The sequence below is a fragment of the Piliocolobus tephrosceles genome, chromosome 10 (genome assembly GCF_002776525.5).
Source record: "Piliocolobus tephrosceles isolate RC106 chromosome 10, ASM277652v3, whole genome shotgun sequence".
Lineage (NCBI taxonomy): Eukaryota > Metazoa > Chordata > Mammalia > Primates > Cercopithecidae > Piliocolobus > Piliocolobus tephrosceles.
Genome location: NC_045443.1, coordinates 62530383 through 62557830, shown reverse-complemented (window position 1 = coordinate 62557830; position 27448 = coordinate 62530383). Strand labels below are relative to the sequence as shown.

At 38.0% G+C, this 27448-nt stretch overlaps 1 protein-coding gene and 1 pseudogene across 5 annotated transcripts in view; one reads left to right on the top strand and one right to left on the bottom strand.

Annotated features, from left to right (window-relative positions):
• Positions 1-349: 349 nt before the first annotated feature.
• LOC111551252 lies at positions 350-838 on the top strand (annotated as a pseudogene). The gene has a single exon (XR_002734303.1). The product of XR_002734303.1 is annotated as a 60S ribosomal protein L32 pseudogene (transcript).
• Positions 839-1797: 959 nt separating this feature from the next.
• Positions 1798-27448, bottom strand: part of MSRB3 (methionine sulfoxide reductase B3) — a 181293-nt gene continuing 155642 nt past the window's right edge. For 2 of the 4 annotated variants that reach the window (XM_023225124.2, XM_023225128.1), the window contains exons 6-7: positions 15014-15111; positions 1798-5562 (exon numbers count right to left, since the gene is read on the bottom strand). In XM_023225124.2, coding sequence (XP_023080892.1) covers positions 5395-5562; positions 15014-15111 — 266 coding nt within the window. In that variant the 3' untranslated portion in view covers positions 1798-5394. The remainder of the gene's footprint in view (positions 5563-15013; positions 15112-27448) is intronic. The other 2 variants (XM_023225123.2, XM_023225127.2) reach the window with 1 other exon arrangement.

Genomic DNA, 27448 nt, shown 5'->3' with positions numbered 1-27448 from the left:
TTAAATGGTTAAAAAACATGATGATAATGTTGAAAGGAAGCACAAGAGAATGGAAGAGATGGGAAAGGTGATATGTAAATTTATACACTGGGGTCTGCTCTCTAATTCTTGGAATTACTGTGATGAACCCTGCCATGGACATCCTGTGGTCTAGAAAGGCACTGGGAAGCACCATTGGGCAGCCCAGGCTCAGTCCAGAAATGCAAATAGGAATTAAGGTGGTGCTAGTGAATAAGGACAGCCTAGTCCTCCAGGACAAGACAAATGGGCAGTGAGGGACGAGAAGAGCTAAAAGGCATGACATTTTGGAAAAACTATCCACCCACCCCTACAGAAAGAAAAGGGTGGCAGCCATCTCCTCCTCGGCATCATGGCCGCCCTCAGACCCCTTGTGAAGCCCAAGATCGTCAAAAAAAGAACCCAGAAGTTTATCTGGCACCAGTCAGACCGATATGTCAAAATTAAGTGTAACTGGCGGAAACCCAGAGGCACTGACAACAGGGTTCGTAGAAGATTCAAGGGCCAGATCTTGATGCCCAACATTGGTTATGGGAGCAACAAAAAAACAAAGCACATGCTGCCCAGTGGCTTCCGGAAGTTCCTGGTCCACAACGTCAAGGAGCTGGAAGTGCTGCTGATGTGCAACAAATCTTACTGTGCTGAGATTGCTCACAATGTTTCCTCCAAGAAACGCAAAGCCATCGTGGAAAGAGCTGCCCAGCTGGCCATCAGAGTCACCAACCCCAATGCCAGGCTGCGCAGTGAAGAAAATGAGTAGACAGCTCATGTGCATGTTTTCTGTTTAAATAAATGTAAAAACTGCCAAAAAAAAAAAAAAGCCATTTTCGAGGATCAGATATAAATGCCTTTAAAATTAATACTAATTGAAGTTTTCTCCCTAAAAGTTCCAAGGCAGTGGTTCTCAAATTTGAATAAGCACAAGAATCATATGGAGGGCTTTCTAAAATGCAGATTGCTAAGGCCCCAGCCCAGAATTTCTGATTAAAGAAGTCCAAGATGAGGCCTGGAAAGTTGTATTTCTGGCAAGTTCCCAGGTGATGCTGATGCCTCAGTGTCTTAGGACTACACTATGAAAAGCAGTGCTCTAAGGTACACTACATGAAGTTGCTGGCCTATGAATTTTAAGATCCCAGGAATATGACTTAAAGAATTGGCTGAAGAACAAAAGTCCTCATCACCCCACTTCTGCCTCCCAAAGTAAATAAATCAACAAAACAAAACAACTCAACATTTCAACAACAAATAATACAATACCAAAACTCATCTGTAGAAATGGCTTTTATCAGTGAAATCATCTGTAAGCAGTGGAAAGCTCCTAATATACTTCCCTAGAGAACAATCCTCAATGATAGTATAAGTTTCCTGTCAAATTTTTTAACAGAAGCCAAGGCATCAGCGTGGTATCATTCCTGCATTTTTACCCACAGAGTTTTCATGGTGGAACTCCCAAATCCGTATTTTAAGCAAAGAAACATACACAAGCTGCTGAAGATTTTGCTGAGGTGAGGTGAAGGTTGAGTAATTCTGCAAATGTTTCCCTTTCCTCCAGTCTTTCAGATCCCTGGAGGCCTCTCCCAGGGCCTGTGGTATGAAGAGCTGGACTTGACCCTACTGTGAGAAACCCAACTTCCAAAAACTGCATCAGATGAAAGGCTCTCTATACAGACTACAGACTTGTCAGCTGGTTAAGGAGGCAAACAGAACAGTCTGCTACGAACTCTAGTCCATGTATCTCTGCTGAAAATAAAAGGAGTCTTTAGGAATCAAAGAAGAAAATATTTTTATAAAGAAATTTTATTGCATAATTCTTGTATACAATAAACATAGGAAAACGGTTTTTAATGAAAATTCATGTCATTTTTCAAAAGTTTTGAACTGTCTGGAGAAAAATTATTACAAAGCTATCTAAGGCAAAAATAATATTTAACCTTCAAAACAAAAGATAATCCCCATTACCATTTTTTTGTTGTTGTTGTATTTAAAGCAAGACATTTTAAACACAATTAACACGGAGAAGTTTTCAAATTGCTACGTCATTTGCATTAAGAATTTAAATGCATCTAAGAAGTGAAGAGTTTAAACACATGGGAATGCTCTCTAACACAACAGATATTGCTGCTTTTTTCAGATCCATTCTGTTTGAACGTAGGGCTGTACTTTTTGCATCTTCTAATGGTACAGTAAGAGCTGGAGTGCAGAGAGGGAAAGTCCCATGCACTTCCTATGTTAAATGGCATAACTCCCACAGATCACATACACCTCGCCATATTGACTCAGTTCATTGCACTCCATATCCTGCAAAAATAAATCTAGTGCTTGACAGCTGACATTATTGCTCACTGACATTTTAGTAATGTATTTCTTTCACGTAAGACAGAAATATACTGAAATTTGATACCACTTAAACCCAAAAGCAATCTGGAATTAAACCACATGCATATACCCCACTTTTTTTCAATAGATGTTGCATTTTTCTTAAAGTTGATCCTGGAAAATGTGGTAAAAGAAAAACTGGCTTTCCTTGAAACAAAGACTAAGGATTAGAAAAAGAGGGGCTTTTTTTGAGTGAAATGTTAAACCCTGCAACATAAATGAAGGAACAATGACAATCCAGTCTCTGTGGAGAGGGAAGAGGCCTCTGATTGATCCTCCTTGTCTACCTCAACACTGTGGCCCACATCCCACGGACCCCAGGGGAGGCTATCCTCCCTGGGGCAGCCCAGAGGTGCTGTGTGTGCCTCTGAAGGATGGGCTGCAGGCTGTGGCAAAGCCCGAAGAGATCTATTTCTTTGGCCGCCCCAACATGGAATCCTGGGGTCACTGGGAAATACTAGGGCTTTCTCTGTGAGGTTGGGAAAGACTTTCAGGATGGTCTGGACACTGATGGCTGAGATAAATTTTACACCTCATTTCTAGAAAGACGTGAAGCGTACGAATTCCAGAGTGAATCTAGGGCCTTGGGTGAAATGTCTTGGAATCTGAGGGAGCATCTGGATGCTCAGATAGAAACCTCTTATCGGAGCATCCAGATAAGATTGGGGCTCATCTGGAATCAAGCGTACATTACTATAAAGAGTCTACCAGGATGTCGGGCTTCTTAGAGAGGTGCCTGTAGAGAGAGACATGGAAGAATGTGGACATGGCCACACTGACACTGTTTGTCACAGCTTTTCATTCTAATTTCTTCTTGTTTCTTTAAAATTGTCAAATGTCCCTCTTCTTTTTTTGTCTTAGTGTTTACAAGGAAAGCTGTCAGTCTTCATAAGCTTTCAAAGAGTTACAAAAATACATACATATTTTAAACTACAATTCAAGATTAGCATCCAAAGCAACAAACACGATGTACAATCATCACACACCATACCTTCACACCTGGCTACAGCAATGTTGACTTATATCACCATTGTTTATACTTGTGAAAACTTTATTGTGCACAGTGACATCCATTCCACCAGACTTAATGTTATAAAGCAACTGAGCAGAGCTTCTCAAAGTAAAACTAGCCGTGTTGCTACAAAGGGAAATTCTGGCTCTTGGCCCAACTGTTTCCATACCAATCAGCTAAGTCAGCCTCCTCTCTGCTTTTTTCCATTTCAAATGCCTGGGCTTTGGCCTTTGAGGCAATTAGAACCAGATCAGTTCAATTTTACAACACTGATCTCAACTGTATAGCAATATAGTGAATTTGCCCTGAGAGTATCAATACATTTTACAAATACTATGAGTCCCAGTTTATACATGAAGAAATAGGCACAGAGAGGCTAAATGGCTTGTCCCTTGTCACAAAGAAGATTGTGTTGAGTATGAAACTTGAGCTTCCGTTTTAGCTTTCCATGTGAATGACCCATGTCTCTCCAGAGGTCACCTGGAGCTCCGTGCACAAAGGCCCCCCCACTTGGATTCTGTTTGTTACTTGCAGTGTCCTGTCAGTTTTTCTGCCCAGGACTGAATTTTTCAGTACTCAAGACTTCATCCTTGATCTTCTCTGCTCTCTCTCATTCCGGCTGCCTTGATGACGTGTGTTGCCCCTAATATTTTATTTTACACAGTGGAATTTACCAAAATGCCCTTCCAACTGCAGCTGCTTTTAGGTGTGGAGAGAAGGACTTATAAAAAGGTGATGGGCAGGTGTTCTTCTTTTTGAATTTTACACCAAGTGGGGCCCAATATTTTACAGTTGTCTTACATTCCAATGCTGCTTTCTTTTTCTTTTCTTTTCTTTTTTTTTTTTCTTTTTGTCAGAATCTCACTCTGTTGCCCAGGCTGGAGTGCAGTGGTGTGATCTCAGCTCACTGCAACCTCCGCCTCCTGGGTTCAAGCAATTCTCCTGACTCAACCTCCAGAGTAGCTGGGACTACACGCATGCACCACCATGCCCAGCTAGTTTTTGTACTATTATTATTATTATTTTTGAGACAGAGTCTCGCATTGCTGCCCAGGCTGGAGTGCAGTGGTGCGATCTCGGCTCACTGCAAGCTCCACCTCCTGGGTTCATGCCATTCTCCTGCCTCAGCCTCCCGAGTAGCTGGGACTACAGGTGCCCACCACCACACCTGGCTAATTTTTCGTACTTTTAGTAGAGACGGGGTTTCACCGTGTTAGTCAGGATGGTCTCGATCTCCTGACCTCGTGATCTGCCTGCCTCAGCCTCCCAAAGTGCTGGGATGACAGGCGTGAGCCATTGCACCGGGCCTCCAATGCTTTCGATGGAAAATAAAATAAAATAAAATAAAGGCCTAACAGGGAGGTAATGTTTATTTCTCTGCCACAACGCTCAGTATGCCCCTTCAGATCTGGCAACAATTTAACATAAGGAAAGACTTTAGACCTTCACACCCTTTTAGTGAGGAAAAAAAAAAAAAAAGACCTTAGCTCAAACTTTCCACAAAGCTGAGCAGTCTCATTAAGACATCACTCCATCCTTATCTTAGGTGGGTCTGTGCAAAGGCCTCAAGGCCATGTGTCTTGCAAGTCTCCATGCCCTGCACTGCCCAGCTCTGGTCTCTACACTGCAGAGGAGATCTCTATTTTCACATTTGAAGACCATGAACCCTCTGCTTCTGAATCAAAGGGGGAAAAACTGCAAAAGAAGCCATGTGCTCAAAGAAGAGAATGCCAAAGGGTATAAGTGGTTTGTGAAGAAGTTTCACAAAGCTGTCTCCATTTGCTAAAGCTATAAACTGTTATTGATCTAGTCAATAGCAAAATACATGGATGGCCAGGGCTTCTGTTTAAGCAAAAGAAGAAAAAATATCAATAGCACAAAACTGCCCTTATAGTTTTTGAAAAAATATATCTATTAAGAGAAACAATTTTGATTTTTTCAATAAGCTGTGCATTAAGTACACTTTGTTTCCATCACTCTCCATTACTCTAGAGCTCCGCTTTGTCCGCCTGGGCTGGGCTGGTGACCCCACTGCCTCCCTCGGCGGCGCCACTGCTATCCGCAGGTGTGAAAGACAAGGCAGCCGAATTTATGCAGTATCTTTTCCCAGTTGGACGAGGCCCATCATCAAAAATGTGCCCAAGGTGAGCACCACACTGCAAGAGAAGAACAAAACGTTAGGGAAAAGCATGTACAAAGCAGGATTTGAGAGGAATTCACATTAAGCAGTTTAAATGGATGACCAGCCTGTAGAGAAATGAAGGAAACCATCGTGGATGATTTCTAATCTGCCTGTCAATAGCCGCAAAGATGGTTTCTGGCAGGCTTTGTGCCACATGCTGAGAATAAAATACACCAGAATTGTGCATATCAGAAATCGTTTAAGAGCCACTGTATTTTTTGATCTGTGAAGTCTCTCAGCCAGCTGAAAAATGACTGCAGTAATTTTATGAATCAAGTTAACCCTTGATCTTTCCTTGTAAGAAACATGGCAGAATGAAATCTTTCCCCCTGGCATTACTTTTGGCTTTGGATGGGTGGGTTTCAGATATGCAGAAGTCCACTGGAAAGATACTGTTTAACTGGCCATGACAGAGGTGATGTTTGCTTTCATGGGCAGTAAAACTTAACATCAGACAAGCATTGGATGTTCTTGGAACCTAGCGAAGCAATGGCAAGGCTCAATGGATTTATGTCACAGTCACAGGGCTGCAAATGTAGCAAAAGGAAACATCTCTAGCGTACGCAATTGTTTTTTTCCTGGCTTCCAATAAGTAGAGTATCATGTTGGCTTCTTTATCCAAATGAACTATAATATAAAGAAAAGGAATAAGCTATTTAGCTAAAATCAAGTTTACTGACTATTCAAAAAGCTGGAGAAGAAGAGACATAAGGTCTAGACAGAGGCAGAAGGAGCATCATGTTGGTGTTTGAGAGAAATCCAGCCCAGAGAAAGTTTCTCCAGAAAGGCTGGCTCAGTGAATACCCCTACACTAACCGCATTGATGCTGGGTTCAGCTCCAGGAAATGAAGGTACATGTCACACTTAGATATCTACTACCCTCTTCCAGCAGGGACAGGGCGAAGGAAATGGAGACACTGGTGCACCATATTCAAGCAGGCTGTGAAAATCCATCATTTATCACGCAACAAAGAAACCAAAGCCTGGGGTAAATGACTTCATTCATTCACTTATTAATGGAGTGCCTGCTATATGCCAGGCACTGTTGTACACTCTGGAGTACAGGCAACAATCCCCGGCCTCATAGAGCTTACATTCTAGTGGGAGAGACAGACAGTACACAAGAAAACAAGTGAACTATAAAGCATGGAAGGTAGAAAGCAATGCTAACGGAGGAAAAAAGGAAGGTGATATGAAATGTTAGGGTGGTGAGAAGAGGCCTACCTGGGGTGACTTTGGAATAAGGACCTGGAGGAAGTGTATCTCTAGGGGAGGGCATTTTGAGCACAGGGAAGAGTCAAGATTTAGGTAAGAGTATGAGAGAAAAAGCATATCAATGATTCGTTAATTCTCACTGTGCTGGTTTGGTGTATAAAACACTTACTTATAAGTTTCAAGGGAAGAGTATGAATTGACAAGGGACTGGGGCTGAGATACCAAATGGAGATGAAGAGAGAAAAATGAGGGCAGGTGCTCATTACAATGAAAAGCACTAGAATCTTAGTTTCGCCGTTGAACATGCTAAGCTCAATTCTCAAGCGTTCCCTAGTTATTAATAAATAGCAGAAATAGCAACTTTGACTGTATGGCACTTCCATGTTAAAAGTGCATTCTCATTTCACTGCCAGCAAACTCTGTCAGTTTATTAGAGAGCTAAAAATGAACCCTGAACTGATTTGATCTATTGCCTAGAAAATACGAAACAGGCCTAAAAAACAAATCCTGTATTATTTTACCACATTCTATACAGGTTTAGGTAATATCAAGGCTGACAGCTCAGAATGCTTTTCCTTTCTATAAACAATTGATGCCAAAATTTTAGGCATCCACAGCTAAGATGAACCAGTAAAAATACATATGCTTGCCCAATGGACACAGGAAACACCCATTTCTGCCTGCCAAAAGAGTCAAGGTGCTGTCCAACAGGAACTAGTGCTCTCAGTGACCAGTGTGTGTGCACAATTACTGATCTCAGATGCAGCTCCAGCACTTGGATCACTTGGCAGTTAAGAGATGAAGTTTTCATATACCTACAAGCCTTAGGGGTATATGTGTGTGTGTGTGTGTGTGTGTGTGTGTGTGTGTGTGTGTAATGAGAGAACGCAGCTATCTGGGAAAAATAAGTGATATTGCCTTTGCTAATAATCTCTTGAGTATCTTTAGAAAATATTTCTATTTATTCTACACCAAAAATAAAGCATAGTAAGGATATATTTGAAGATGTTTAAGAATAAGTTATATGGTCTTAATTTCCCAAATCATATTTTCAAAATCCAAATTACAGTAATTGAATCTGTTGAACTGGGTTTTCAACCTGTAGTTTCATTTGCTAATCTGGAACTAGTATTCTGGTTAAATAGAAAGGAAAACACTGATTCTAGGCACTGATTCTAACTGTTCTGGTTAAATAGAAAGGAAAACACTGATTCAAGGCAAAAGAAAAAGGAGAAGTGAGGAAGAGAAATTACAGTTAGAAAAAGGCAATGAAAACCATTTGCTAACAAATATATGGGTTGAGGATGGGGGTAGAAAAATCCTCAGAAACAGATTGAGTCCCCTGAAAATGATAGTTATGGCTTCATTATACTTGCCACAGGGTGTTCTGGAAGACTCACAGCAGCCTTAGGTTACTGAGAGAGTAGCATCATCTCAAAACATAGAAAGGTGTTCATCCGTATCTGTGGCACCACATACATGCCCACCCCACTGCCAACAAAGCCATTTGTCTGAGGGAAGCCTAACCACGCAGTGCCATTCATGCCTCCTCCCAGGTAAACCTAGTCTCCCAGAAAGGACTGTTACCTGGGTTCTTTGAAAAGCGCACAAGCCTTAAAGGCTCCTTCCTGAGAGGATGCGCATGGAGCCCATTCTTTGCAGCTTCTAGGCCTGGGAAAGCTGGGAGGATAAATGGTAGTTGCCAGAGATACATTGTTTCTTTTAGCTGCCTGCAAGCTCTGCCTCCCAGGCCCCGGCCAACTGGCAATGTGTTAGGGTCTCTCAGCACAACTGGTTGTAACTGAAACAAACTGGTTGCCGGATGAAGAAATCTCTGAGACCTGCTGTTAATTTATTTCAGGATAGAATCTTTAGTGTGCATTTTGAACGTTATTTTTAATGGTTATGTGTTTCTTTATTTCTCAGGTAAATGTACCTGAGTATTCTGGTCTTCATTCTGAAGAGCATCAGATGATTGTTTAAAAGAAAAAATTTGAATTCTCACAAGAATCCTTTGTCACCTAAACCTCCTACTCAGAAACTCTGGCAGCTAAAGAATCTGCAGAGAACCAAGGGAAAGGACCCCCCTAAATAAGTGTTTGAGCATCAAATTTAACATAATTCCTTAAAATCTGACTGCAGTTCTCAATTGTATACATAAGAAACACAAATAGTGTATTCAACACAGTTACATTTTTCTGCACTGATGTATTTCCCACTGTCTTAGAGGTTTTTCTCCTAGCTATTCCTAGGATGTTTGGGCTTTATTATTGTCATTTTCTCTTAAGTGTTTCATCTATGAAATGAAGCATTTTCAAAGCAGGGCTTTTACACTTGGGCACATGGGGCAGGATGGGAAGTTTTAAGAAAAGCAATTTACTTTGCCAGTAGTATTCTATTCTCTCCCAGTGTTATTGAAGACACTTGTGTGTAAGTGGGGGCTTTTTTCCTCTGTGCTTGTGATATTAATCTTTTGCCAAGGAAATGACTGTGAAGTCACCAGTTTAGCATTATGATTCTACTGAAAGATCAAGAAAAAGAGAGATGGGCTGTGAGTCTGAAGCCCTATTGTAACATATGTGTATCTTTAATCATCAGCAATATGTGAGTTGTCATCTGTAGAAGATTAATAAGGTTTGGGGTTTTTACCAAAAACTACTTAACTTTTGAAAAATACTTTCTATTGGTGCATATTTACCTTTCTGTTGACTTGGCTGACTTAGAACAAATTAATAATGATCTTAAACAAACTTAAGGGACTACACCATAGACTCAAGCAGTAATAGCAGAACTCATAAATAGACTCCAACACGGGCAATTTCAGAGATCTGATGGTTTCCGCAAAGAATATTACAAAAAGTTAAGTGATTTATTAGTCTCCCATTTGCTCCAGATGTAGAATTTTGATCTGAAGAGGGACGAATTCCCCAAGTATTCTAGAAGGAACTTACTTCACTGAACTACAGGTTAAACTGTGGAAATCTAACCTCTTTGCACTGAATTTAAACTCCTGACAAAACGTTGCTTAACAGGCTGGGGTTGGAGGATTAGGGAAAGGCTGTCAAATAATTATTCATAGTAGTCAGTGAAACTGGAATAGAAGCAATGTATTTTATCACTAGTTGAAAATATAAAGTAAATTAAGGAAAATTCTTTATAGCTGAAAATTGTTACAAAATGGCTGCAGTTAGAGGGAAAATACATGTGCCCACCAAAGTGAGTAAATTTAAGATGAAGATCCTCTTTGGAAGAGATAACTGAAATGTAATTCCTCAATTCAGTAGGTGGAATAACAAAGGAGAACTCATACAATTGCAACCAAAATCAGAATATAACAGGGTACCCATAAGCAGCAATTATAATGAAGACAGTGAAGAATCTCTCCTACCTTTGCTTGTTTTCAATGCTGTCAATGCAAAGATTAGGCAGTGTGCTATTTCCTACACAACAATTCTTTTAGACCTCACTGCAAGACTTCTAGAAAAAGTGGTGACAGGACTGAACCAATCTTAACTCTCTCAGTAAAAATTTACTAAAAACATTATCTGAGAAGCCACTGGACACACAGACAAACCTCTTTACAATGTACTGTAAAGAGGTGGTAGGATATTGGCTCTCAATGAGTCTACAATTCCTATGCAAATATAAAGCCTAATTCACTGCATACATGGTGTCATCCCTACCACAATTAAAAAAAAAAAAAAAAATCCTAAGCACTAAAGTGAGAATTAGGTAGGAACCAAAAGAACAATGAAATATTGCCATATTGCCAAACTGCTGATCAGGTTGAGTCGATTTACGTTTTGTCCATGAAAGCTCAGTTCATTTGTAGAAGTTGGCAGTTAAAGGTTCTTCGTATTTAGATACTCCATCTTTACCAAAAGGAGAGAAATACACCACATAACATATCCGACAGAAAGTGTCTACAACACACTAAAAGCATCGAATAGATTTTTTATAACACAAAACATATTGAGACAATTAGTCCAGAGAAAAGACAAGCCACGTAAATCAAAAATACAACAATAATTTTAGAAAGTGAACAAACCAGATAAGTTTCCCACATTATCTCACCAGCAAAATAATAATAATAGTAATAAAATAAAACCCTTAAAAATGGGAGAAGTTGGCTGCATAAATGTCTTCTTTTTAGAAGTGTTTGTTCATATCCTTCACCTACTTTTTAATGGATTTATTTGTTTTTTATCTTGTAAATTTGTTTAAGTTCTTTGTAGATTCTGAATATTAGCCCTTTGTCAGATGGATAGATTGCAAAAATTTTTTCCCATTCTGTTGGTTGCCTGTTCACTCTGATGATAGTTTCTTTTGCTGTGCAAAAGCTCTTTACCTTAATTAGATCCCATTTGTCAATTACACCATGGAATACTATGCAGCCATAAAAAAGGAAGAGTTCATGTCCTTTGCAGGGACATGGATGAAGCTGGAAGCCATCATCCTTAGCAAACTAACACAGGAATGGAAAACCAAACACCACATGTTCTCACTCATAAGTGGGAGTTGAACAATGAGAACACATGGACACAGTGAGGGGAACATCACACACCGGGGCCTGTCGGGGGATTGGGGGCTAGGGGAGGGATACCATTAGGAGAAATACCTAATGTAGATGACGGGTTGATGGGTGCAGCAAACCACCATGGCACGTGTATACCTATGCAACAAATCTGCACGTTCTGCACATGTTTCCCAGAACTTAAAGCATAATAAAAAACAATAAAATAAAATAAACAGGAGAAGTTCTGAGCAGGAGAAGAGACTACATGAACTGAAAAACTATAAGGTAAAAAAAGATAAACAGATAATGAAAAAATAGTGCTAAAACGAGAAACTAGGAAGTAAAATACAAGTGATCACTCTAGCATGGGAACTATTAAATCTTTTATTTTATCAAGTCAAGGTAAAAAAGATGCTGAGAAAAAGGAAAATTTAAAAAAAAAGAAAAAATTGTAAAACAAAAGGAAAATAAATGTGCATGGAACACACAAATAAAAGACAGAGAAATTGAAATGAAAGATACCAAGTCCACTTGAATTCAGTATGCTGTTTTTGTGCTTAGGTGGCAGACACCCCCTCCTCCATCCACAAGGGCAAGTGTATGGCACACATACTATTCGTTAATGCTGGAACCTCATTCTCTCCTACATGGAACTTACTTTACTCCAAAGTATGTATTTTCATACATGCCTTAGCAGAACAAATTCCTCTCCCTCTTTTCTTTAAATTTAAGAGTTCTATTTAAGAAAGGGTCAAACACTTTCTAAATATGAGAAGTGAAGGTTGTGGAAAAAGAAGTCAAAAGGGAGCAGGTCAGTAATGGTTCATCATACAACTGTTAGGAAAGAACAGGAACAGTCACCTTGGGCTTTAACTGCGGGGCCAACAGCTATGCTTGGTTTAGCTTGACTTCTTTTAGGAATGTTGCCTAATTTTGGCATTGTTTGTGGGTTTCATTTCTCTTTGGTCACCGTAGGACATCTTAATAATGATCTTTCCTAGACTATTACTGATGTTATCTCTGTGACTGGCACAGAGAAAGAAAGAAGTTTATTCCAACAGTGAATTATAAGAATTTGTCACAAAGAGATTGGAGAGTAGGGTCATAAGGAAAGTTAATATCTTATGCTTCATTTTTCTGTGCCTTTTAAATTTAGTTTTCATAAGATTCAATGTTTGAAAACGGGTTCTGAGTGAAAATGAGAAAAAAACAATCATGTAACAGCATTTGTAGCTTGAAAAGGAAAAGAAACAACGATTAGTCTTAAAAGTTTTACTAATTGCTGTGTACCTAAGTTACAAATTAATGTGAGCCATCCTACTTATAGTTTACCTTTTTGTGACAGTTATAAAATCATCGATCAAATTTAATTGAATTTAAACTAAATTGCAGGTTGGGCACGGTGGCTCATGCCTGTAAATCCCAGCACTTTGGGAGGCTGAGGCGAGTGGATCACTTGAGCTCAGGAGTTCAAGACCAGCTGGGCAACATGGTGAAACCCCGTCTCTACCAAAATTACAAAAAGTTATCCGGGTGTGGTGGTGTGTACCTGTGATCCCAGCTACTTGGGAGGTTGAGGTGAGATGATTGCTTGAGCTCAGCAGGTGGAGGTTGCCGTGAGCCAAGATTGTGCCACCGCACTCCAGCCTGGGCGACAGAGTGAAACCCCATTTCAAAAACAAAAAACAAACAAGAAAATCCCCAATACTAAACTGCATTAAGCCAACTGCTGGAAGATCATGGGATTTTTAAATTTTAATGACTCTTTTCAAGCTGTCTATCTATCTGGGCACCATAAAGAGCTCTGGAGAGTACCCTAATTCAAGTCTCAACTCCGCCACTTAAATCCACATAAACTGATCCAAGTTTAATTGTTCTCTTTGTGCGTCAGTTTCTTCAACTGTAACATAACAGAGAAAAAAAAGTACCTACCTCAGAAGGTTATTGTGAGCATTAACCAGAGGAGCTTTTAAAAATGCTGCTCCCCACACTAAACCCGTCCAATTACATTAGACCCTCTGTGGGTGAAACCCAGCACCAGAAAGTTCCACTATTATCATCAGAGACTCCATTCTGAGAAACAAGAGTGAGCTGAAAATGTGATTCAGATAAAATATGAAGTCTAATTTTCAAGGGAGAGAGCAGTCCTCACACTTGGAGGACAGGAAACTTGCCAGTCTTTTTTTTTTCTTAAATAAAAACAAAAATTCATCAGATGGTTAGGTTCAAACCAATCTCCCTCCCTACTTGGTAGTAAATATGCCACCTACTCCCTAAAAATCTTGTGCCTGGTGGAGGGGGTTAAAGAAAAATGGATAAAGGGCAGGTAAAGAATGCTGAGGGAGGCCCATATGGCAATCACTTTGCTAGTACAGCTGCCTGATCATGCCCCTGTACCTCTGATATGTCCAACAGATTCCCCAACAAAATACCCCGTGGGGTCAATAACTTTCAATGCCACAATATTGCAAACTTTACTTTTCACTTATTTAAAGCAGATTAAAAGAACAAGACTGACTTCCATAGAATACGCAGCTGCTCTTATTCCATGTAGATGGAGATTCTATGTCTCTGCGTTTAAGCACAAAATACCCACAAGTTCAAGTATCTCGATTGTGGGTGTCAGATTAACTATTTTTGCCTCCTCCTCAACACATGCTCATTTGCTTCCTTAGAGCCAGCATTAATTTGGTTAGAGCAGATGGACAGAACTAATTACAAAATTATTGGAAATGAGGATGTCTGTATATCAGGAGAAGCAGAAAAGGAATTACCTTATCTCATATAGCTGACCTACCACTGAACTTTCACTTCCCACAGCCTCTCTTCAACCACCTTCCTCACACCCACATAAAAAAAGCAATTTCTGAAGTCTTCCTTGATTGTCTTTGGATCACTGCCATTAGAGGCATTCTGACTGAACAGTGGGTACACAGAACTGCAAGGAGAGGGAGATTATCAAAATATCAGGTTATACAAAGCCACATAATGAAATCTTCATATGCCCCAGGAACAGCCCACTCTTCACTTTACTGAGCCAATTGAAGATGATTTTTTCCTACCATTGATTTTGTTTAATAGTAGTGAAGCCAATAACTGGTATTTATTTTATTTTATTTTATTTATTTGTTTATTTATTTATTTATTTATTTATTTATTTATTTGACATGGTCTTGCTCTGTTCCCCAGGCTGGAGTTTTATTTATTTATTTATTTGACAGGGTCTTGCTCTGTTGCCCAAGTTGGAGTACAGTACATGATCACAGCTCCCTGCAGCCTCGACTTCCTGGGCTCTAACGATTCTCCTGCCTCAGTCCCCTGAGTAGCTAGAACTACAGGCATATGCTACCATGCTCTGCTAAGTTTTAAAATATTTTCTGTAGAGACGAGGTCTCACCATGTTGCCCGGACTGGTCTTGAACTCCTGGCCTCAAGTGATCCTCCCCACTCGTCCCTCTCGAAGTGTGGGATTACAGGCATGAGCTATTATGCCGGCCTTAACATTCCACTAGACTTGCTAAACACCTGAACATAGGCATCCCTCGGACTTCATATAGACTTCGTCAAGCTTGTCTGTCCTTCTTGTGACCAGTCACTTGGCTTTAGTTGCTATATTTAGCATAACCAGGAGTCCTGAAAGTGTTTGCAATGCAGAGGGAGCAGCGTATTGGGTTTTCAGAAAGGATGAACTCACCTGAGAGCAGCTTGTTTCCACCCTGTGCATCCCATAGGAAAAGTCGTCTGTGAATGTGATTGCCTCAGAAGTGATCACATCGTGGAATGAAGGCCAACCTGGGGCACAGCAGGCACAAGAACCAAAGCAGAGACAAGAGATACATAGCCTTGGGTTAGAATGCATTTTAAAGAATATTAAGCAAATAATGAAAATCCTTAGTGTATGTTTAACTTTTCAACCTAAAAAAAAGAAAGGTCAAAAGCTGAAGGAAAATATATTTTACAAGAGTACAGTAATTTTTTAACCCCTTCCTCACATTCAGATTACAGTTGCATTGGGGTTTGGTGCTTCATGAGACATTCTTAGACCATCCAATAGTTTTCTAAAGCATCCTTGAACTTAGAAGGTTCTCTCTCACCACTCTTTCTCTTGTCTTCAGAGTCACTGGGCATGGCCCTGAAGCACCAAGAATCTTCCATTATGATGTTTTCCAAAACACAATTAGTTGGTCTGGCTGTTAACTTTTCAACTATTCCATGTCTCCTTAGAAAGCAAGCTTTTTCAGTACTTAGTTTAGATAGTTAAAATATTTAAAAAAAAAAAAAACAACTATCATGTTGTCACCATCCTCATCTAATTTCCTGGAACAAGGGCTATCTGGAAATCGTAGCATCTATCTATTTTTATGGGCAAGAAGCTTGTTCACTTCATAGGCGACTCATAGAGCATCAGTCCTCAGACATCTCTGGGTAGCACCTTGTCTCAAAGAGCATCTAGTTCCAATTTTTATTTATTCTAGTGATTTTAAAAATATATGCACACTTTAAGAAACTTGATGGTAAATGGATCATAAGATTGTACAAATGTTTTGAGTGTACAGTCAGGTTTTATGTTCAGTACTTATGGGCATGTTTTTATGTTTTCCCAAAATATGTCTGGAGTTACTGAGCTGAAGCCTGAATCCGTAAAATGATGAAAGAGGGATGATATTGCTGAAGTGCTGGTGCATTTTTTTTCTTTTTCACAAATCAAATTTACTTCTGCAGAAAGGAAGAAGCCTGTTAAGAACCGGGTGCTTTGTGTTAACACACCTATTGAAAGAAAACAGAATGCAAACTTCAACAACACAATTTGCAGTTTCAAACAAAACAAATTAGATTAGGCCAAATCTCCCAAGCTCCCTCATCTCCCGCAGTGCAAGAGTATAGTATTGATAGTCAGTGCTAGATTTAACACTGAGAGTTTTAACACTTTCTAATTCCTTGATTTGAGCTCAAAATTGCTACAAAGCACCAGGAAAACCTTAACCTTCTAGACTATAACCTTTCACAAAAATTAATTATGCTGAGACATACTAGTATTCTTAAGAAAATGAGTATCTTCCCATTTTCTAAATTCTAAAGAGAATTTCAGTATATTCCAGGCTATAATATTTGGTTCACAATGGTTACTTGACACATTTAGGGGTTCTTCTTTGTTAATAATAGAAGTGCCAATTGCTAGTGAAAACAGGTTTAATGGTGATATTTGAGGACATTGAAAAATAAAGTCATTTATCTATGAAAAGAAAGAAAACATTCTGTATTTTCCTTTTTAACCTTCAAGGGCATAACTCATTTAATTGCAATTTAAGGCAACTAATATTATGGAGGGACACACTTGATTTAGTAGTAAACAGGCAAACAGGTTTAGGAGTTTTATTGTTGTGTTAAATTTACTATAAAGCTACCTTACTCCAGCACCACATAGTCCTATTCCTAGAATTCAAAATAGGTATAGAGAAATAGATATACACACATATATTTTTCCTTTATGCTACATTGCATCTTATATTTATTCATCTTGTTCTAGACATCACCCTGGATTTGTAATTTATTTTCATGCCTTCCTCCCTAACTAGTTAGTGAACACCTTGAAGGCAGAGTCTAACCTCATTGACCTGAGTATTCTTATTGCCTAACACAGTGTCCAGTACAAAGGCACAACTCAAATGTTTCTTTAACTGATTTCCAGTTAGCCTTAAATAAGCAAATGAGATAAACAATTACAGCACATCAGAGAGTTCCACAAGAAAGAGAAAGAATAAAATCATACTCCTTACAGACTAAATTAGGAAATGTCAATGCTAGTTTCTCACTGCAGTATCCAACTTGGTTCAATCACTGTAATTAAGCCTCTTTATGTAGGGAAGAGGTTTACTTCTTGTGTATTTAGGAGAGGAGAAACATGAAGTTCATATAGTTCACTCATTTTACAAGGTTTTGGGGGTGGGAGGGAGCAGAAGGATAAGTTACTTGCCAAGGTTACACAGGCAGTAAGTAGCAAAGCCAAAACTAGGATATGAATACTCTGACTTTAGGACTCTCTTCTTATGTTCTACTTTCTTCCTCAGTTTTTTCTACCTGAATTAGATACGCACAGGATTTTCCAGAAAACTATATTCAAGAATAGAGCAGGGTGAGGGAGGTTGAAACAGAGTGCAGGTCTCAAAAGATTTCAGTGTTTCTGGGAAACTGTTGATGCTTGAATAGTTTGTTGTTTACCATGGCATTATTTAAACATTAGAAGAGACACTCAAAAAATAAAAACAAATAAAGATATTTCAAAACTCCCCAAAACTCACAATCTCCCTTTGCCCTGTAGAAGAGATGGCAATTTTCAAAATGGAATATTCAATATGTCAACCCAAATCTTGATTAGTGGAGATGGACAGGAAAAAGCACGCTGGAGACTGTAACTCCCTGTGGTGGAACACACATTTCAAAAGAGAATCATGGCTAACTTGGCCAATCAGGTTAACAAAGGAGAATGCTGAGTTGCTTTGCTAGATTTCTCAGAAAAAGTGACATTCTATACAAAGAGTACATCAGAAAGGTAAGTACTTAATGATAATCAAACTAAGAAGGACCTTCCCACAATAATAAATTGTCTTATGGCAGAGAAGCCACAGTGATGACAGCACTTTGAAAACGGAATTCCCTCATCATGTGAAAGTATTTAAAGAAGGAACTCTTCACTGCTGTAAAAATCCTCAAAGGAAACCTTGCCCCCACTCCTAATAATAAGGAAAGTGCTTCAAAGGGTGATAGGCAAAGACTGAAGCAATCTGCGTCTTGCAGAGAAAATTATCTTGAGCAAAAGGGTGGGGGAAGGGGAGTGTGTTTATGTCAGTTCTGACATTAAAGAAAGATAATCCATCCTCCTTTCTCTAGGATTTTCCTTTTGGTCTTCTAACAAAACATTATTTGTTTTGGATGCATTCCATGCACTTTTTAAAAGAAAAGTCATGTGAAAACCTGTATAAGCAGTGTCAGTTCACCCCACCCCCAATACATCCCTTAGTTTCTATTTGATGACACTGGATTAGGCCTATTATAATTTCATTTCAAATAATATAAACTGTACATTTTAGATATTAGCCTATTATTATCAAGGATGCCTTATTTTCAATAAATAGTTTCACCCCTCAAAGAATTCCCATCTCCAGATAGCAAATAAATATATGTAGTACAACTGAAGCAGGCAGGTTGAAATATGGCAGTTCTGCCTCAATTTTATTCACCCATCAGGCCACACTCATCTGCAGATATAATATCATACTACTCATATCATGTGAAGCAACTCCAGAATATGCTCATCTTCATCTCAAATATAAGAGCAAGTGATCCAGATTAGTTGTTGTAGCTTCTTTGGTGCTTGCTATATCATCTACACTAGAATGGATTTTTTTAGATTGCAGTATAAATAATTATTCCCCCTCCAACCCATAATGTAGCTTAATAAATCTCTTTCAAGTCTACTTGAGCCCATAATTGAATAATGGCATAGCTCTCCAGTAGTATTCTGTTGACAAATTCTAAATGCTTCATGCCAACTGCCTCATAAGGAAAACTTTCGTAGCTCTCCATCCCAATCAATCCCACCTTCTTTAAAAAAATCTGTGAAACATGTTGTTAAAGTTAGCAACAGAGTGTAAACAAGTTGAAGCCAATTCTATCTGTATCATGTCTAGAAAATGCGGCCCTCATTGTCCTAGTCTTAATTTAACAAGAACTGCTATTCAGCTTCCACGCCCCCTAATCCTTCCCCACCCTAAAATAAAAATTAGAAACCTTGGTAATCAGCTACATGACTCACCTGTAGAACCTAGCAGAAACTACTCACGAATGAGAACTTACTGAATTGAAAGATAATTATACATCTTTTGTTATTTTCAAATGTAAAGTAAGTTTGAACACAACGAATCCCACTGGGTTTGGGTGATGATTCAATAATGCTGATACATATTTTAGCACAGTTTTGATGAGACAAGCTGGAGGTATAGGTCCTTATTTGTGTGTGTATCAGTCCTCACAGCTCTCTAATTCCAGGCCATATTTCAAAATTTGTAGTACTTGGATTATTTGTAGCTGGAATCTGCTAACCTCACTGATCACAATTTACCTTATTACCTAACTCAAAATAAATAATCCAACTCTCTGTGTAGTCCCCCTGCTAACAAGAATTGTTTGAAGCTTAGAGCCCTGACTCTTGCCAAATTATTTAATATTCACTTGAACCGATGCTTCAAGTATAACTTGTATCTCATTTAAAAACTGATTCTTTATTCCCCTTCAAAGACCCATTTGGTTGCAATATAGTCTTCCAAAAATTTAAGTGGTAATCAACCAAATATGTGCATGTGGTAGAAAATCAAACAAGATGGCTTATAATGAAACACTCCCTGTCAGTTTCGCCATACCCACAGGAAACCATGATAAATAGATTTTCTGTTTAATTCTTTAAAAATATGCTTATGCTGCTGTCTCTTGATTATTTCATTTTAAACCTGTGTTGTCCAATACAGTAGTTATCAGTCATGTCATTGTTTAAATTTGAATTAATTAAACTTAAATAAAATTACAGTTCCTCAGTCACACTAGCCACATTTCAAGTTCTCAACAGCTACAAGTAGCTAATGGTGACCATATTAGACAGCACAGATATACATATAGAACATTTCCACCAAGATTTCCATAGACATAGAACATTTCCATCATTGCAGTGACGTTTTAGACATTATGAACTGATTTCTTCTTATGAAAGATTAAGATTTAGCATTCCTAACTACATAATCGCCCCTCCATTCCCCTTTCCAATCTGTTAATATTTAGGTTATTTTTAATTTCTTGAAAACCTCATTGGGTAATGTCTGCCTCTTGAACTAGAATGTAAGTAAAAATAAAAGCAGAGAGTTTGTTTCATTTACCACTTTATTGGCAACAAACTAAAAAAGTACCTGCTATATAAAAGGTGTTCCAAAAAAACTATCTCATAAATGAACAACCAAATGCATGAATATCTAGCTTAAGTAGCTATTTAGTAGCTTAAGATAATAGCATTCGGCTCCCCACTCTCATCTTCCTTGGCACCATCATCTTCCCTCCACCTATCCTTTGCCCCATTCCAAAGACCAACCATAATTAAGTCTTCCGTGCTTTTGTATAGATTCTAAGAGTTGAAAATTAAGCAACATTATTTGTATTATTCTGCCAAATCCTTACTGCAACAAGCAATCCTAGGAGACCAAAAATCAAATTGATTTTCCATTTTTTCACAGCAACACTTGTTAAAAGGCATGCCATGCTTCTTTTTATTTTTGTTTGGATTATGACTTTATTACACAACTGTACAAACTTCTGTATTCAAAGTTTTACTTTTTGAGTTTTTAATTACAAACATTTCAAGCATATGCAAAAGTATACAAATAATAGACTAGGTGTCCACAATTTAACAGATGTTCACTGCCCAGGTTTCACAGATATTACCTTGTTTTCTATATTGGCTTCAGGTTTCGTTCTTCTCCTCTTTCTCCAACAATTACAGCAGATCTACCTCTAACCTTGTTCCCTACTCTTATGCCTCCTAGTACTCCAAAGACAATTACTTACCTAATATTCCCACACTGATTTTGATTCATCTTCTACATATGTCTATATCCAGAAACAATATATACTGTTTTAAATGTTTAGAATTTTATATAAATGGCATTGAATTGTAGGTATTTTTTTGACAACTTATTTTTTCACATTATTGTTGATCTCTGGCTTTCTTGGTAACCGTATCATCTTATTTTATAAACAAAGTATCTTTTCAAATATTTCTGAGAATATTAACTCGAGAGTTGTTTTATTTTAGTTTTTCTATGATTCTCTAAAATATCTCTGCTCCTTCTGGGGCAATTCTTCTCCTTATCTTGATTTTTAAATTTCAAGTTCTTGGTTTCCTTCATATGTCTTTGTGGATCCTTGATCAACAGTTCCTATTTAAACGTGGAGGCCAAGGTCAGTTATCCTACACATCTGATGGAGGTTTTCTCTGCTATTAGATGTAGTATGGGTTTGTATCCTTAGCAAGCCTTTCCTCTGAATATAAAAGCTGCCTGAGAACTCCAGGACTGCTGTCGTCAGTTGCTGATGGACAAGGTTGCATCCTGGGGTTCCCTGAATACCTCAACGGGGAATGGTTTACTCTGGAATATCATCACCTCAATAGCAGCCCCAATTATCCCAGACGGGCTGTTTAATATCTTAAGAGAGCAGTCTTCCAGGCTTGTTTTCTTGTGGGTAACTAATGATCTGTCATTCTAAATACAAAGATAAGGAAAATATAAAACTAGTCTAGTTGTTCTTTAGACTTTCAGTTAAGCACCTTGTTGTCAGGCCCCCATTTTGCTCTTGCAAATTGAAGAATTGAGTTCCGAGCCCTTTTGTAATTCTGCTGGGCATCTGCAACAACTCTTGTACATATTTTGGGCTGCAGCTTTCTTTAATCGGTCATACCCATTAATGCATTTCCACCCATTTTTTTTTTCTTGGGAAAACTCTGAGCTTCCTTTTCTACTCAAGGCTCCCTACTCCACTCCAATTCTCTTTGCAATGGATTTCTCCTACTTTTACTCCTTCTACTCCTCCTCTTCTTTTTCCTACTCTCATTTTTAAAGAGGTCTCTTGTGAGAGAGGGGAAACAAACATGTATGCTCAGTTTATCATCTTGAATAAGAAGGTAAGATTTCTTTTTAATAAACTGCAGACATTAGTCTCTTGATCTAATATTTTATTTGAAGAAGCAACAAATTTGAGGCATCATAATTTTTCTACTAACTACAATTACATTTTAAAAGCCTTAATGATAAAAATATCAAAATCAGTGTAAGCAGCGTTAACTGGCTCAGATTTCACTCTGTAGCTAAAAATGGATTATGGGTTAGCTGTATGAGATTAACACAAACTTTTATGACATCTGCAATGGTATCTGAGTTAGAATCAGCAGGTTAGAATGGTCTCTTCATTGCCTAGTTCAGTGGAAAGGAATTTCTTAGACCACTTTTCAAGTTTATATTTGCTTGGTATTGTTTGAGAATTTCTTGTATTTCTTCCCTCCTGCCATTGCAAATATAAGGACGTGTCCCCCTTTATGCTGATGACATGATTTCATTACTTCAAACAGTAGTGTCAAGAAGCAAACTAGTTCAGTTCAGACAAAGAGTAAATATGACAAAAAGAAAATCACTGGTTTTGGCAAACATTCTCCCATACCTCATTCAGCTTTATTAAGAGGTATCTGAAATAAAAAATGATACTTAAAATATTTATCTTGGCCAGGCACGGTAACTCACACCTGTAATCCCAGCACTTTGGGAGGCTGAGGCAGGTGGATTACCTGAGGTCAGGATTTCAAGACCAGCCTGGCCAACATGGTGAAACCCATCTCTACTAAAAATACAGAAATTAGCCAGGCGTGGTGGTACATGCCTGTAGTCCCAGCTGCTCTGCAGGCTGAGGTGGGAGAATCACTTGAACCTGGCGGGTGGAGGTTACAGTGAGCCGAGATCGTGTCACTGCACTCCAGTCTGGGCAACAGAGTGAGACTCTGTTTCAAAAAACAAAAACAAAAAACAAAAAACAAAATACATATATATATATCTTGAAAAGTAGGGAATTTAGAATATACATAAAATTAGCATAAACCTATAGACTCTAAAAATTCATGCAGATAAAAATGCAAATAAAATTTAAATGCAATGTACTATTCAAAAATTAACTTTATTTTGGTTAACCGGTTGCCCTGCTTTCTCATCTAGTTGTCCAGGAACCCAGTAGTTGTAAATAGTGGTGGCACTGCTGCCAGGGGCATTCTGGATAAAATGATGATTGGGGGCCACCTGAAGGTTTCTAAGCAGCCTAGTAACATGATCAAATTTGTATTTTAGAAAAATGGTTCTGAAAGCAGGCTGGAGGGATCCGGGATAAGAGGGAACATGGAAACGTGTACATCAGATGAGAGACTACACTGGAACAGAAATAATGAAGCTTTAATGGGACTGGGAAGTAGGAGAGAGTTTATATAGCAATCAAGAGAGCAAAATTTACTGATTTTGGTGACTGCAGTACATGCAGGGCAGTGAAGAAGGGCAGGATCACATTATTACTAGGTTTCCAGCTTGTGTAACTAGCTGAATCATGCTAGAGATACATTTCTACAGAGAAAATAACAAAATCAGTTTCTTGTAGATCTAGGAGACAAAGGAATATGTGGGCTCAGAAATGAGAGCCAAGCTCTAGATGCAGATTGGAAAGTCATCAGAACATAAAAGACAGTAAGGTCCTGGATAAGGATATGTAGGAGGGATGAATATAAAGGGAGAGGAGAACCAGACAGGTATTTAAATGTTGAGCAAAAGAGTAACAGTCAGTAGAGGAAAAGAAAAGAGAGCATTTCAAGAAATAGGAAGAGGACAAGGGAATCAGAACAGAGTCTGAAAAAAGAGAAAATTGCTTAAGGATGGAGGACAGACAGCAGTCACATAATCTATAGAAAGGACAAGTTAAGTAAGACCTGAGAGACACTGCAGATTTCAACAATGAGTATTAGATTGGAAAGCATAGTGAAGAAGAGACAGTGAACAGAGACTACTCTTTTACAGCTTGCAGGGAGGGAAGGCTACAGGAAGAACACAATGAGGTTTATTTTAAGATATTTGGAATCAAGGTCCCTATCACTCATCTGATCTTTCTGTGTTTTCTGAAGTGTTCAAATGTCACAATATTACTTTCCTAATGGAATTTTTGCAATAAAATTAGTGATATAAAAATATTTAGACCTGTTTAAAAAAATCTTAAGCATTACTCAAATGCTCCAAACGATACTGAACAGAAGCCATATTTGAAGAAAGAATACAAGAATATTTTATTTTTAATTGGTTTGTTGTTCCTAATATCTTGTGGTCCACCAAACTGAGAGTCATGGCTGTAATGCTTTAAATGACCATTGTAATCTGTTTTGCTTTTTGACACAAAGTAGGTGCTCAATCAATATGTCTGGAGAAATTAATCCAGAGCTTTAATTCTAGGTCAGGTTCCCAGGTCAAACATGTTTGCAGCACCCAGCAGTACTTTTTTTTCAAGCCATGTATAATGGTTTGCAATTATTTATTTATATGGGTAATTTTTTATTGATGTTTGCTTCTTTCACTAAGTACTATGAGACCATGATTACTTAATTAACTACTACAACGTCAACACCAAGCTCATGGAAATATTTCTTAAATGAATTATAAAGAAAATATCACATATTTCATTATTTACATTCTATTTACAATATTTGACTTAATTAAAAGATAATAACTTCCCACTTAGAGCAGTGAAAATTACAGAGACAGAAAGTAGAATGATAGTTGCCAGGGGATGGTGGGAAGATGGAAAGGGGCATTATTATTTAGGGGTCCATAATTTCTGTTTTACAGGATGAAAAGAGTTCTGAAATTGGAAGGTGGCGATGATTGCACAACAATGTGAATGTATTTCTTACCACTGAACTGTACACTGGAAAACAGTTAACATGCTAATTTTCTTATGTGTATTTCACCATAATAAAAAAATCAGAGAAAAAGAAAATGATGATGACTAAACATAAGCCAGGATAGAGAACTCTCCCCAGGAACTGAATCAGTGAGCTCCTTGATCTTGGACTTCCCAGCCTCCAGAACTCAGAGAAATAAATTTATTCTGCTTAAGCATGCACACACAAAAAGAATCCCTTAGCCTGAATATGACTATCACTGGGTCAACTGAAAAAAAATTTTTTAAACTAGGCAAAGAATTTCTACTGTTTTACTTTAGCTTTTTTTATAAATATCAAATTTATCATGTTTACTTTTCCTGCCTATCAAAAATAGTGCACTTCTTCAAAAAATGATTAACTAGTTCAGGTGTACAAACCGTGTAGCCTTATCACCCATAATCATTTCAGGCATTTGAATCTATTTAAGGACAATATGACTAAGACTGTCAAGAACACTGAGGTGTCCCTGGGCACTGTGAACATCTGGTATCTATTCTCTTTGGAGATTAATAATGTAGCTGTACTGCAGCAAGCTTTACTAATTCCTTTGAGCCCTGCACAACATTTTTAAATGGTTCCAAACACACAGGATCTCTAATTGGTATGGATTTCATCCACAGTTTTCTTGCAATCTCAAAATATCTCGGCAACTCCTAAGCAGGAATTGACAGGGGCCAGCTTCCCTATTTCCTTTTGTGAAGGCAGCTATTAATAATATTTTTTCAGGTTCAATAAAATTACTGAACTCAAACAATTTCAGCCAAAAACCTAGAGAGGGAGACTTTATTTTCCCTGGCCTGAACACTGTCTCTTGCTACTTTAAATCACAGTTAATGTTTTTAAAAATATATCTTACACAGACGTCAGTTGTAGACCTTTAGCATCAAAGGACCTGAGCCACATCACATGTAACAGCCTGATCTTTAGCCATAATTTCTAAGTGCCATTAAAAAATGTCTCTCAAAATGGTTTTAAATTTAGTGTTGACCTAGTAACCTTGATCCAAAAACATTCAACTTTAGATGATTATTTTATTTTGCTTCCAAAAGCTCTTCAGTCCAGTGAGGCATCCATTAGGAAGCTTCACAAGGAGTTTGAAGTTTGCTTAGAATTTATTAGCTACATCAGACAGGAAGATGGTGATGTGGGTTGCTTGCTGAGCAAAGATTATTTACTGTGCTTAACTGCCCTTAAAAATACAAAGTGAGATATAGGATGGGGAAATTCAAAGAAATACAGATTCTACTCTCAGCAACATGCAATTCAGACTAAAAATGAAATAATGATCCATTCAACTGCAGTCCTGAATTAGGGCTATTCACTACAAAGCATTATTTGAGACTCTAAGACAAACTATTACTTACATTTTTTGATTGGGTACTTATCAAAAATGTCAGAGTAATTCCTCTCATAAATATATGTACCTGATGAAAATGTAAGATTACTTCTGAGAGGCAGTTAAGTCTCAACATTCTTTCCCTTATCTAAACTTTCTCCTGACATTTTTCTCTAAGTGAAACCTCTCCAACTTCTGAATAGGCTTTAGATCTTTATTCTATTATATATATTTTAAGTACTACAACCTGAATTTCCTTGTTTTCATAAATCTTCTATGATCATTCACTGATCTACAACACCTTTTTATGATATATCAAAACTTAGTCCACCTACTAAAATTTAAATTCTGAAAACCATTCTTGAAAATACTGTTTTCAACTAACTTTAGAAACAGAACAGATTGCTCAGAAAAGCTATTAAGAACAAATATTTTAGGACAAAATAATTACTTAGAATTGTTTACATGACAAATGGTGTTTTGCCTTCGTGGCAGGCAGACACATGGCAAAATTGAAGCAATTTAGGAAATACTGTATGTTCCCTAATATATTAATTTTTAAAAATAGATTACATTGAAAAGGCATGAAGGAACCTATATTGAACCAAAGCATATTCTATTACCACCCTTTCTTTTTAAAATCCTTTAGGGAAATCTTTGCCGACCTCCAATGCTCTACTTTGTCACATACATATCACTTTCTAATATACCGTAACTGTTTATTACGCTTTTTGTCTCCTTTATTTTCCCAGCTAGAATGTAAGCTCCAGAAAGGGAAAGATAATTGTTTTGTTCCCAGTGTATTCCAAACTCCTCAAATGCATTTTGGTTGAATGAATTTTCTATATACATTCCTGTTACCCTGGAAATCTGGAATTTAAAGACAATACTAGCTTTGGTTTTAAAATACACAGATATAAATCTTTGTAACAGAATTAGTTATAGAGTCTCCAGGTAACCTATTAATATTTATTGAAGAGTTTGGCACCTGATGACAGTCTTCTCTAAATTCCAAACAACTGCCTACATTCTAGGAGACCTCAATGAAGGTAACCGACTTACCACTCCTCATATTGACAGCTCTAGGACTACCTCAGAGAACTAAACTAAATTCATAGAGCCAGGGTCCTGCAACAAGACCTGTAGATACAAGGCGCCCTTGGAATCTGATGGTTTCAATGGCTTTGAAACTGACCACTGATAAGCTTAAAGTGCATTAAAATTAGATGTCATCA